The sequence below is a fragment of the Manis pentadactyla genome, chromosome 6, assembly GCF_030020395.1.
Source record: "Manis pentadactyla isolate mManPen7 chromosome 6, mManPen7.hap1, whole genome shotgun sequence".
NCBI classification, from domain to species: Eukaryota; Metazoa; Chordata; class Mammalia; order Pholidota; family Manidae; genus Manis; species Manis pentadactyla.
In genome coordinates, this window is record NC_080024.1 from 136,957,076 (window position 1) to 136,970,791 (window position 13,716).

Below are 13,716 nucleotides of genomic sequence, written 5' to 3' on the forward strand. Positions count from 1 at the left end.
CCTTAACCAGCCCCCAGCGCGCGCCGCGGCGGCGGCGACGCCCCACGCCGCTCCCCGAATGAAGCCGGCGCGCTCTGATTGGCCGCCTTTAATCTCTGGGAGCCCACCCTCTTGTCCCCGCAGTCTTCTAACTCCTTTCCCTAGCCCCACACCCCACCCTCTCTCAGGCCCCGCCCCAGTCCTCCCCAGAGCTATCTGATTGGGTAGCTGGGACTAGCCAGCCCCCGAAGCCTGCTCCTTCCGTCCTTTCCCCACCCCCCCCCTTGCCTCCCTCCCCTCCCGCCCCTTTCCCTACAGACTCACGAGGAGAGGGGGACTGTGATTGTTCGCCTTACACGTCACTCTGTGACGTACACAGGTGGGGGCGTAGAAAAGGCGGGACGGAGGTGCTCCAGCACAGCCTAAAGGGGGGTAGGGGAGCGAACAGGGATTTTCGCGCAGGCGCGTAGAACTTAAGCGCACACCTGGGTCAGTTCTTTTTGCCGCACGCTTGCTGCCTGCCAGGGTCGGGTGTCTAAGTGTACTGTGTGAGGAGCCTTGGAGTGGAGCGTAGGCGTGCGCACGGACAGCGTTGTTTCCCCAGGTTGAGGAAGAAATTTCCCTCTTTCAGGGTAAGGGCCTAAGGAGAGTCATCCAAGGAGGGGCTAGTGAAGTGTCCTGTCCAGCTGCGGGGGTGGTTTCCTGGGCCGCGTGGCTCCTGGGCCTTTGCTGTACTGCCCGGAATGCTCCTCCCTCGGGGCAGGGCCCTTCCACGACCAGCTGGCCAGGCTTCTAATGTAAGGCCTCTTGGTTATGTTTGGAGCCTTGAAATGCTGAACTTTAGTTCTTCGGGGCTTTTCAAGGAAATGAACTCACTGTTTCTTCCAAGATGCTCTTCCCCCGGTATGGCCCAGGTGATTCTACCCAGTAGCTATCTTCCTAGGGGTCTGTTTTTAAATGGCTTGTCAAAAACAATGCCTATTACTTTACTCCATCTTAAGCTATGATCTCTTCAATCCCATAGTCTCCCCAGTTTAGTTACAGCATTGAGCTATAGCTTGTAGTGTTGTCTTGTAGAGATGTAGGGCAAGCAACATAGTGTAATTTTAAGGTTTCTAGGCTCCATTAGAAACAGTAAAGTTTTAATAAATTAAGTTCAACATAACCAAAATACTATCGTATCAACATGGTAGTCAATATAAAATGATACATTTTACAGTTTTTTAATGCTGTTTTTGAAAATGGTATTTTACATTTAAATATACTCACTGAATATCTCAACTTAGTTTGCTCACACTAGCCTATTTCAAGTACTGAGTAACTACGAGCAACTCCAGACACCAATTTTTAAATTGTAACTTGGGTCTCTTTCTGTTTTGGATTTCTTTAGTATGCCTTCTGCCTCAAAACTGTTATCTTCTGAGTGAACTTTAATTGAGCACCTACTTTTCTATATTGTCTAGGATGTTACTCCAGTAGTCCAAGAAAAGGTTGCATCTTTATAGTTTGTGCCCTCTTGGCCATGTGCACAGTCCTACTTCAATTTACCCCTCCAAACCAAAGGCCTAGAGAATTTTAGCTAACTGAACATCTTTCCTGTGACTCCAAGGTTTTCCTTGTCTTGGACAACTCTGCATGTTGATTCAACTCATAGCAATAAGTTCTGGAGCAGTGATTTCAACCGTGGATCTGTATCAAAGACAAGAAAGCCTTTCAAGAAAGGTAAATGTAGAGCAGTGAGAGGCAAACTCTAGATATTTGGACTTAGATCTGGTGTGGGGACCTGGACATGTTTTTTAAAAGCCATACTGGTTGTTCTGAAGCACAGCCAGGGTTGAGAACACTGATCTATGGTTTGAATTTCAGGTATACAGAAGGGATCTTGCTGTTAACTCTACTGAAAATGATCTTTCTCCTCTACCTTCCCAATTAGGCATAATTTTGACTGATTTACTACATCTACACCCTTTTTGTGATACCCCCGAAGGACATATTATTTCATGGCATCTTAATAAAGGTAATGAATCTTTTTAAACGTACAGTGAATAACTTGTACATCTAAATACTTTTGGAATATACAAATACAGTCTGCTCACTGTCTGATATATCAGTTTAAACAATGACCATTATTTGAAGGGTAGATCTTTTAGCAAAGCACATCTCATCAAGAGAGAAAGTCAAATAAAATGTGCAGTGGCCGTTCACAGGGTACATTGGTCATTGGGAAGAAATGTGTAATAGAATTACAAATGAAACTCTGTAGAAGTTCCTTCTCCACCTCTTTTCCTGAGTTGTCATTTAATCCTCACCCCTTGATCTTAATTCTCTTTCCAAGGATGTACAGCAAAAGTTGTAGCAGGAGTGATAGTCATACATTTTTCTTTTGAGATGGGAAGATGGGAAGAATAGATTCATGTAGATAAGATCCAGCGAAATGTTCTTTAAAAAGCTAAATGGTCTAATTTAGGTGTTCATAATACAAAAATTGCTTTCTACTTCATTCTCACAAAATAAATCAGGTTTCATAAGTTCCCATACACAAATGTATACATGCATGCATTAATTTATATTTGATCAATATTGTGATTTATGAACAAGGCAGGAGATACTGAAGCTCATGAACCCCATTTGGGCCTAAATTTGTCTTGCATTTAATCTTGTTTATGAAACAAATTTAAGATTTGCCTTTAAATAAGTGACTGAGATTCTTTCATTTAAATCCATTTAACAGCATAATCACTTTACCCTCCATTCAGCCACACAACACACTGATTTTCACCAACTAAAGTTTCTCTTTAGTTCCTATGCTGCTGTTTATGTCATAGGTTGATACATCCAGGCAGAAGAGTTGCTTTAAGAAACTTAAGACAAAAAGAAAACTATAGAATTGACTGCATCAACTATTAGGCTGACTGCTGAATTAGCCTTTTAAATCTATCTAATTGTAATGATAATCAGGTTGGAGCAATTCTAAATTAAAGAAAGCTTAACAAAAATATCTGTCCTAGCAAGAACATTGAGATAATGAGACAACAGTTTTGAAGCAAAAGCTTGGTAAAAATTCTGCGGAGACCCTCACCTGGAACCCACAGCTAAATGTCTGCTTTGTTTTAAGGCATGATGAGTTTCTTTACAGTAGGATGTCCCCTGGGAGCAGCAGCACCCATCTTCCTAGATCACAACAATGAACGTGCCCAGATTCCTCTTACCTTCTATTCCTACCCTCCCTGTCTCTACCTACTTTTAAGCCTCAGCATAAATTTGACTTCTTCCCATTTACTTTCCTAATCAATACAGTCAGGGCTAGTTGTTCCTTCTCACTCCCCAGGAAAATGCACTTGGAAGGCAACATTTTGAATACATCTTCTGCATGCTCGAACAACCTCCTAAAGTCTCTCCATAGATTCCATAGACTTGTGACACAGATGGGGTAGATATTCACTAAACCTGTTCCCTGTTCTTCCTGAATACACAGCTAGACTATACTTCCTGATCTCCACTGCACTTGGGAGTAGCCATAAGACTGAGTTGTACACCACTCTCAGACCTACCCCTCAAAAGATCTCTCACATTATGTTTCCCATTTCTTTCCTATCTGTGTAGGTAAGTACAATGACCATAGAAGCCACATGTTAAAGATATCAGAGCTACAAGATAAAAGGAGTCTGATACCACATGGAGCAGAGATGTCCTCCAATCAGATATATCTGTTTTAGACTTTGTGAGAGAAAAAATATTTTCCTTGAGTTTGAAGTATTATGTATTTCTGTGTACATTTGTTATAGCAGTTAATCTATCTTAACTAATATAAAATGCAAGGTTAAAACCTCTGGTTTGTAAAGAGACGGTAAAATGATCAGTGGTTGCCAGGGATTAAGGGGAAAGAAGGGATAAATTGGAGGAGCACAGAGGATTTTTAGGGCAGTGAAACTATCTGTATGTAGCTATAACAGTGGATACATGTCATTAAACTTTTATATCAAGACCCATAAAATACACAGAACCAAGAGTGAACCCTAATGTAAACTATAGGACATTGGGTGATAATGATGTGCCTGTATTGATGCATTAGTTATAACAAATGTCCTGCTCTGGAGTGGGATGATGGTGGGGGGATGCTATGTGTGTGTGGAGTCAGGGCATATATAAGAACTCTCTATATTTGCTGCTCAGTTTTGCTGTAAACTTAAAACTGATTTAAAAACAGTCTATTTAAAAAAATGGAAAACCCTATTTTGCATGTTGAAAATATTTAGTTTGGATACACATATGTTCTGATCATAAATTGTCTAGGATGATCTCACTTTATAACAGAGCCTGATAATATTTCCATGATGAACAATTCACTAAGATGACACAGCATCTTATATGTGTTTGCACCAAACAACAGAGCTTCAAAATATATGGAAAATAAACAAATAAAAAAATCTAATAGAGCCGAAAGGAGAAATAGAAAAATCCAAAATTATGGTTGGGGCCTTCAATACCCCTTCCTTAGCAATTGATAGAACTGTTAGACAGAAAATCAGGAAAAATCTAGGAGAAATGACTAACACCATCAACCAATGGGATCTAATTGATACTTATAGATGACCCAACAACAGCAGAATATATATACACTTTTTTCAAGGGCCCATGCAACATTAACATACACAGACCATATCCTAGGCTGTAAAACAAATCTCAACCAATTTAAAAGACTTGGAAATCATATGGATATGCTCTCTGACTGTAATAGAGTCAAACTAGAAATCAGTAACAGAAAAAGGACAAGAAAACCTCAAAATGCATGGAAATGATACCACATACTTCTAAATAATTCATGGGTCAATGAGGAAGTCCCAAGGCTTGTGGGTGGGGGAACAATGGGGGGGGATCTTCGGAGTGGAACAATGGAATGGAATGAAATGAAAATGAAAATACAGCACATATAAATTTATGGGACACAGCTAAAGTAGAGCTGAGAGAGTAATTTAAAGCAGTAAGTGCTTTTATCAGAGAAAAGATGGCAAATCAGTAATCTAATTGTTTATTGCAAAAAAAAAAAAAAAAGGCAAAATAAATCCAAACAAGCAGAAGGAAGGAGTTAGTAAAAACAGCAAAATCAATGACATTGAAAACAGGAAAACAGTAGAGAAAATCAATGCAAGAAACTGATTCTTCAAAAAAATAAAATTAAATTGATAAACCTTTTTACAAGACTGACTGACAGAGAAAACACAAATCACCAATAGCAGCAATGAAATGAGCTGTCACTACAGATCCTGCAGCCATTAAGAGGATAGAAGAATACTACAAACAACTTTATGTTCACAAATTGGAAGAATTGTGAAGGAACAGTTCCTCAAAAGCTACAAATTAACAAAAATACAGTCAAGATGAAATAGACAATTTTAATAGTCTATAATGATAAAAGAAATTGAACTAATAACAGTTCCTGATAAAGAAATCTCCAGGGACTAGGTGGTTCCACTGCAGAATTTTACTAAATATTTAAAGAGGAATTAAGACCAGAAAATAGAAGAGGAGGAAATACTTGACAATTTTTTGATTAAGCACAGATACTGAAACCAAAGACAATACAAACAAAATAAAACTACCTATCAAAATGTGTTACAGACATACACAAAAATCTCAAAATTTTATCAAATCTAGCAATGTGTAAAATGAACATAGATTACCACCAAGTGGGATTTATTTCAGATATTTTCTAAGGCTGGCTCAGTATTTTAAAGTCTATCTGTGGAAATCATATGTTCACACAAAAACTTGTACAGGAATGTTTATTGCAGCATTATTCATAATGGTCACAGCCCAACTATTATCAACTAATGAATGGCTAAACAAAATGTGTGTGTGTTTGTATCTCCACACAGTGGAATATTATTCAGCCGTAAAAGAGAGTGAAGTACTGATAACATGGTATAACACAGGTGAAGTTTGAAAACATAATGCTAAGTGAAAGAAGTCAGTCACCAGAGGCCACATGTTGTATGATTCCGTTTATATGAAATGTGTAAGATAGGCAAATACAGAAAATCAGAAAGTACATTAGTAGGTTCCAGGGACTAGGGAGTGGGAAAAAAGGGGGTGAGTGATGAAGGGCACAGAGTTTCTTTTTGGGTTGATTAAATGTGCTGGAATTGGGGATGGTTCAAAACCTTGTGAATATACTTAATAATGAAAGACTGAATGCTTTTTCCCTAAGACTAAGAACAAGGCAAAGATGTTCACTTTAAGCACTCTTATTTGACATAGTACTGGAAGTTTTAACCAGAGCAATAAAGCAAGAAAAATAAATAAATAGATGAGAAAGGAAGTAATACTTAGATGAGATTATCAAATATAAACAGAAAGTCAGTTGATAATCCAAAAAGACAACTCAAGTAAAATATTTCAGGTTTCAAAATAAAAGGAGAAATATCAGCAGAATTGATCCCCAAGTTTATATGGAACAGGTTTAAAAGGCTCCATGTTAAGAAGTAGTTATCACAAAAAAGTAGTCAAGAAAAGTGACATAGAGTTATCAAAAAGTTGAGAAAGGTAGAAAAAATTTTATTGACTAAGTATAGAGTTAAGTCCATTGAAACATAGGGATAAGCTATGGAAAATACCACATAAAATATATAAAACAGTAAAAATTGACCAAAAAAAACCCCTAGAAAAGTAAAGAAGGAAATAAGGTACAAGTTGTAGAAAACAGGGAATGCAAAAATATTGAAATGAATCTGGAATAAGTAAGTGAAGATTAGTTAGTAAAGAGGCTAAAGAAAATGCCTTTATAATGTTAAAAAGGAAATACATTGCAAATAAACAACATGGGTTTAATACATTTAAGGTTACATTTAATAAATCGTAAAGAAGTTTGATGAACACATAGGTAATTACAGTCTTTAATTTTTATCCTTATTTTGGGTGATACTAACATGATGTGGGATTCTTCACTCTCCTTTATTCTCCTCCACTTCTAGTAATCTCCCTGTCTTTAACATTTTAAGTTTAAATTAAATTATCTTGAAATTATTGTGAAATGTTGGTTCTCCTAACTCTTGAGGTTCATTAATGTAGAACTCAGCATCTCTACAATTGAGTTGTAACCCACGGAATATGTCTTCTGGAGACAGTGTGAAACGTACAAAACGGGAGTTTGCTACTTTTCAGTTTGACAAATCACTATTTTATCTGTGCCTCAGTTTCTTCACAGATAAAATACGGATCATTCATTCATTCATTCATTCAGGTGATAGTTATATAGCTTCTGCTATGTCCCAGGCACTGTTCTAAGTATCTGGAATACATTAGTGAACAGGAAAAAGATCTCTGTTTCCATGGAGCCTTACACATTTTATAAGGGGGGTGTTGGGGAGGGAAAATTTTCCTCTACTCTTCAAGGTTCTTCTGGCTGGTATAAGAATTAAATTGACATATTAACAGGATAAAAAACCCCACAAAGTTTAATTATGTGTACATGGAGGCCCAACAGTGAAATTGAGACCTAAATAAATGACCAGGGCAGGAAGTTTTTATACTTTGGAGACAGTAAATCTGTGAGGAATTAACAGGACAAAAACAAAAACATGGTCAGGAACTTCAGTTAGTAAGGAATTCTAAACAATTTGGGCTAGAGTAATCAATAAGTAAGAGAACAAAAAATATTTGTTTATGCAGACTTCTTGCCTCTAAATGCTCTATCTCTGGTGTTGAGGATGTCTTACCTCCCTCTTACATAGGAAATTTATTTCCTGATTTCAGTGGGACAGAGGGGCTCAGAGTGTTCTTGCATTGGCTGTTACCTAAGTAACTTAATTTAAAATAATCATATGACAAAGTGGCACATTTTGGGACAGCCAGCCCTTGGCTCTACAGGGGCATATAAACAAACAACAAATTTTATAAGTAAGTAGACTATGTAGAAGGTGATAGTGCTATAAAAAAAAGGAACACTAGTAGAACAGGGGAAGGCAGGTAGGGAGTTCAGGGGTTTGGGGCAAGGTGCAGTTTTAAATAGGGTGGGCAGTCCTACTTGAGGAGATGTCTGAGCAGAGACTTGGAGATTGAACAGTTAGGCAAGTGGAAATATTGGGAGAAGACCATTCCGTGAAGAGCAGCACATCAAGAGTGAAGGTCTCAGTTGGGAGCAGATGGTGCAGAGCTTGGTAGGCTATTTAAAGGACTTTAGCTTCACTCTGCCTCGAATGAGAAACCACTGCTGGATTTTAAGTGATGTTTTCTAAGGTGCTGAAAATGTTGACTGTAGCGGCACAAAGGTAGGAGCAGGGTCATTAGAAGCAGTAGGATTCAGGCTGTAATTTTGAAGACAGTGCCAGCTGACTCCAAGGTTTTGACTTGAGCAACCAGAGGATGGTGAGTGGGCTGCGAGCAGAGCAAGTCGGGGACTATTGTGATTTGAATCCAAAGACCTGTTTGCTCATTTGTTGTTTCTTAAACCATCCCTACTGCCAGCCCTGCTCTTCATCTTTGCAACCCTCTTAAGTCTTAGCTTTAGGATTGGCCTAATCTTCCAAGCCTGCCTATTGGCTGCTTCCCCTTCGCCTTAGAGCTAATTGTAAAATCTTTCTGCTAACCTCAGGGCACTGGTCCTTGAGGGAGTATGAGTGGCTCCTAGTTGGAAAAAACCAAACCTACCTCCTAAAACTTTCATGCTATTTAACATTTTTTTCCTCAAATTAATTTTTTCTTAACATCGTATTTTACAATAATTTAATTTTAGAAGAAAAATTGATACTCATTTTGCAATATTTGAGAGTTAATTTGTTTAGGTAAGGAGGGTATGGAAGCGTTTTTTTCCCCAGTTTTTAGCAGAATGTTTGGAGCTTGACTGGGAAAAACTCCTTTTAAGGATGAGCATGTAATACACTTTCCATATCAATCCAATCTCTGACTTCTTTATTTTGGATCCATGTGTAGGAGTTCTTGAGTTTACAGTGGATAGAATGAGTTTTAAAATATGCCAGCTGTCCACCAGGACTTGGGTTGAAACTATAAACTTACTTTATTCAGGTCCCTGCATAATTGTAATAGAGGCATTGGTCCCTGTGGTCAGGTTTGCACTAAAGTCATTGCACAGCAAAACTTCCCCAAGGCTACATTTTTATGTTTCATTTTCAGACTGTTGGTGCCATAGGAGCAATTAAAATTTGTGAATAATGTCTGTTTCCCCCTTGATAAATAATGTGGATGGCCTGCAGTCTGTTTATATTCATGGCAAGGGATTTAACAGGCTATTGTGTTAGTAACAATGCGGATGCAAATTGTAAACATTTATCATTTCCAAAGTTTCATGCAATTTTCATGCTCTAAACCTCCCAAATAAAAATCTTTAGATGATTTCTCTACATTGTCCAAAAACATTTTGTCTCTCAGTAACTTATATTTCTTTTATCAAATATTATAAAATCTAAAAAGTACATAGTAATGAATAAAAAATTTAATGTAATACCCTCTAAAATTGATTTCCTGTCTCTTTAGGTACTGTGAACTTTTTAAGATATATCAATAATAGTCCCCCTATGCTGGAATGTAGTAGTAAATTCCCTCTGCATATTAATTAGCAGGTAAATTACATATATGTTAGTGAAAATTTTCCAGCATTTTACCTACAATCTCAGAATTACACATTTGATACTGTCTTCACTCATGAAAATCACTGATCATAATACGAAAGTCCAAAGATTTGAAAGTCTTAAAAGTGAACTAGTAGCTTGCCAAGGGGGAAAAACTTTAAGAATTATTATGTTTCCTAATACAGCAGGTTGAAAAAGACAAACATGGATCAACAGGCATTGACTAATTTCTTATAAAGACCTGTACTGAGCATGCGGAAATGCAAAGAAATACCCATCACAGACTTGGCCTCAAGAGGCTTACAATCTAGTTGACAGGATAGTCAAAAGTTAAAATGTACGCAGGTATAAAAGACAATCTCACAATTAAATGGATATCAGAGAAGCCGGTTTTAGGTATTTTGAAAAAAATACTATTTTTATGAGATAATCAGGAAAGACTATGGAAAAAGCAGAAATTCAGGGGACTGAATCTAAAAAGGTGAAAAGTTGGGGAAGGCAGAGTATCGGTGAGAAATACCCCATGTACAGAAATGAAGGCAAAAGAGAAGATTCCAGGCTTGGGAGTAGTAGTGGGATTGGGAGGTGGTAGACAAGTTTGATTAAAGTGAAGGACAGATATATGGCAATGAGAAGAAGCAAAGCCTGGAGCTTTAAAAAAGCCTAAGGTGTTGAGTCTGTACTCTGAGGCCCATCCACTGTTGGGAGGTTGGTTTCTTATTTAAGGATCCAGGCAGAATAGAGATTTAGTCCCAGTTCCACCACATCCAAACAATAGGTTAGTTAGTGACTCAACTTCTTTGAACTTCAGTTTCCCTTCTTTACAATGGAGATTTTATCTATGAGAGTGGTGAGGGCCTCATGAAATACATCTTCATTGTCACATTAGCTATCATCTCCTCTCTAGTAAATAGGTGCAACAGGGAGGCTACAGTAAAGCTTTGGAAGAGGAAAATGATGTCATTAAATGGGCGATGTGGTGTTTGGGGAATAGTAATTTGGTGGTGGTGTGCAGGATTTACCCAGGAAGGGGAGTGTCTGTGAGTGTTGGAGGTGAGGGGAACCAGGAAAATGAGCTCATTGGACCACACACAGACTTGGGGCCTTGAACTGGTCATTCTGACTATGGCCAGGCCGGTAGAAAGGATGAAGTGAACATCGGAAGGGAGGAATGAAGAGATTGGTGAAGACAGAGCCAGATATAAAAAATGAAATCCAGAAGAAAAATTTACTAATTTCAGAATGAAGAAAGAAGCAATATACTAGTAGAAGAAAGCAGTAAGGAAAAACTTCTAATGGACATGTGTTTATGTGTTTCTTTGTTTCTGTTTTGTTTTGCTTTGTCTGCCCACTCCCTAATCTAGCCTTTCCTTTGAGTTAGCTGCTCTCTTCTCTCTTGATACATCTTTTATCTGGCAAATTAGAGTTCTATATTTTCTTGGCACAATGATTGTTCTGGAGGTAAGCATATCATAAAGTTGGGCTAGCCAGAATTCCTCCCCATTATCTTTCTACCTGAAAATAAATCAAATCCTCTTGGCCTCTGGATATAGAAGCAGAAGGCTATTAATCCATCTGATAAATTTGCTGTTGGTAGGAATATGTTAAGTCAAATGGAGACCCCAGGAGATTAGAGGAGATTTACAGGGTTGGTGATGCTGAGATTAGTTTCATTTCCCTCTGGTTTCTGTAGGATCTCATTTAAATTTCTGTGAGCTAACTACTCTCCTTCTAATAAACACCTTTCCATTTAAGCTGGGCTATGCAACAGATTCCAGTATAGGTTTGACTGCACAAAAGCTAAGAATTTCTGCAAGCCAAGATCAAGTCAAACAAATTGGAAAACATTTGCACAAATACCTTATGAAAACATGGTTAGGCTGTTCTTATTGCAGAGAGAGTTTATACATCAATGAGAAAATATTAACATTTCAAGAAAAAAATTAGAGGCCATGAACAGACATTTTGCAGAAGAGGAAATATTGAGTCAATAAGTAAGAATCTGCTTCAATAACAATCAAAGAAATATAAATGAAAACAGCAATAGATGATATTTCTCTTATTAAATTGCCAAGGTGAAAAATATGGTTAAAATGCTTGAGTATAATGTGAGTGTGGGGTGTTACTCCACTTTTATTGAGGGCTTTTCTCTGCTTTATGTATCAAGAGCCTTAAAAATGTCCATAACCTTTGACTGAAACATTTCCCTCGTATATCCTAAGGATATAACAAAGATGTGCCCAAAGATTTACATTCAAAGATTTTACTGCAGTGATATTTATAGTAGCCTAACTGTAAATGTCTAGTTGAGTGATGGTTGAGTAAATAATGGGGAGTGGACAGTCATGTGATGAAAAATTATGAGCCAGTAAAAACCACACTTTTGAAAAATACTTCCTTGACATGGGAAATGCTCTTTGTATAATACCAATGAAAATCAAGTAAGATGCCAAGTGATGTGATATGATTCCAATTATTATTTTCTGTGTGAGTTATATATATATGGAATATGGAACTTCTATTGTTAAAGCCCAAAGCTAAGAATAATTAATAACAAGTATCCTTATATTCTCAAGAAAGAAGTTAAGACAGTCCCACAGTATTTAGAATAAATTAAAAAAAACAAACAAAAAAACAAAGAAGCCTTGCAGCCCCACCACCACCACCAGGAACTGTCTATAGAAGAGATTTCTCAGAAGGGATTATCTGAAGTGAATTTATAGGGGTAGAGTGTGTGCTCAGCATAGACCCGGGTGCCTGATGCTGCCTTGGAGGTATCTGGAGGTGGGAGTAGTCCCCAACGGCAGGACAGAAAGAGAGGGAGCAGCAGTGGGACACAGGTCCCACTTTCATCCTTGAAGTAAGTAAGAGTATGTGGATCTTCCCACACAAGAGTTAGGTGGGTGAGGAGAATGAAAGACCTGGCCATTGTCTTCTTCGGTCCCGTGAATGACTGTGAACTACATAAATGCCTGGGTTTAGGGAAGAGAGAAGCATTGCTTTGATCTAGATGGAGCAGGACTTTTTTATTCCTGCACATGAAACTGTTCCTGTGTCTGAAAGCGACAGGAAAGCTATGGGCTCTGCTGGATCATGGCAGAAGGCAGAGAATGGCAACCTTATGAAGCCAGCTTGAAGTCAGTGGTTGACAAAATATTTTGCTGCCTCATCTTTGTACTCCACCTAGTCTCCATCCTTTTTGATGATCACTCCTAAATACGTCGATCAATGTTGAGAAAAGTACATCAGGATGTTATCTGAAATCATCTCTGAGGGGTAGTAGTCTAGGTTCTTTTTAATACCTTTCTTTTTTGTATTTTTCAAATTTTTTAAACAAAACAGGTTAACTTTTATAATAATTTTAAAAAAGACATAAGAAAGGTGGAGAGAAAATAGCTCAAGAGAAAAGAGAAGAACCAATATCAAAATTTTAAAAGGGAAACGAATTGTCTCCTACTTAAGTCTAGTGAGCTGTGCATTAGATCTGTATTTCTGTTAAATGCCTTTTGTGCCTCTCCCTTTTTTCATTTTCATACTACCACACTTGTGCTGACACTTACATACCGTGGAGAAGACTGAAGTGGCCTCATAATTGATAATTTTCCCTCTGTCAGCCTCCATCCCACTGACAGGACCATCTTCCCAAACACATTCTCCTCTCCAGACTCTTTCATTGCTCCCCGATTGCTCCAAATCAACCCCCAGCTTCTATCAGGCCAAATTCTTCCCAGCTCTTCTGAGGGCTAAACTTGACTTACTTGGGCTCTTGTTCATTTCCAACATCCAATATGACCTTTCAGTCTATTCAAATTATAACCATTTCCAGGAGCTCACCTGTGTTCCCACCCCTTCTCTCACTGCCAGTAGCAAAAGGCACTTGGTTTGGGAGTTGGTTACATGTTAAACAGACATCTCTACTTTTATACATGTAAATCGAATAAAGACTTATTAAGTCTACAGGTGATGGGACCGTGCAGTGTACTTTTGTGGTGTATCTCCATGTCACGTACTACATTGTTTAGCACCTAATAGTCTCAGAAAATATTGCTGAGTTGATTGAATCTTAGTAGTTACCATGGAACTATTTAATCTATTGATTCACTCCCAAAGCTACTAGGATTCTGGCACTTAAAAAAAGCCCATCCATTTCCTG

At 38.1% G+C, this 13,716-nt stretch overlaps 1 protein-coding gene across 1 annotated transcript in view; it reads left to right on the top strand.

Annotated features, from left to right (window-relative positions):
* Positions 1-13,716, top strand: part of LOC118928935 (uncharacterized) — a 346,570-nt gene that overhangs the window by 431 nt on the left and 332,423 nt on the right. Inside the window, exons 2-3 of the mRNA XM_057504188.1 lie at positions 1,589-1,701; positions 1,913-1,995. Of these exons, the coding sequence (XP_057360171.1) occupies positions 1,589-1,701; positions 1,913-1,995 (196 nt within the window). The remainder of the gene's footprint in view (positions 1-1,588; positions 1,702-1,912; positions 1,996-13,716) is intronic.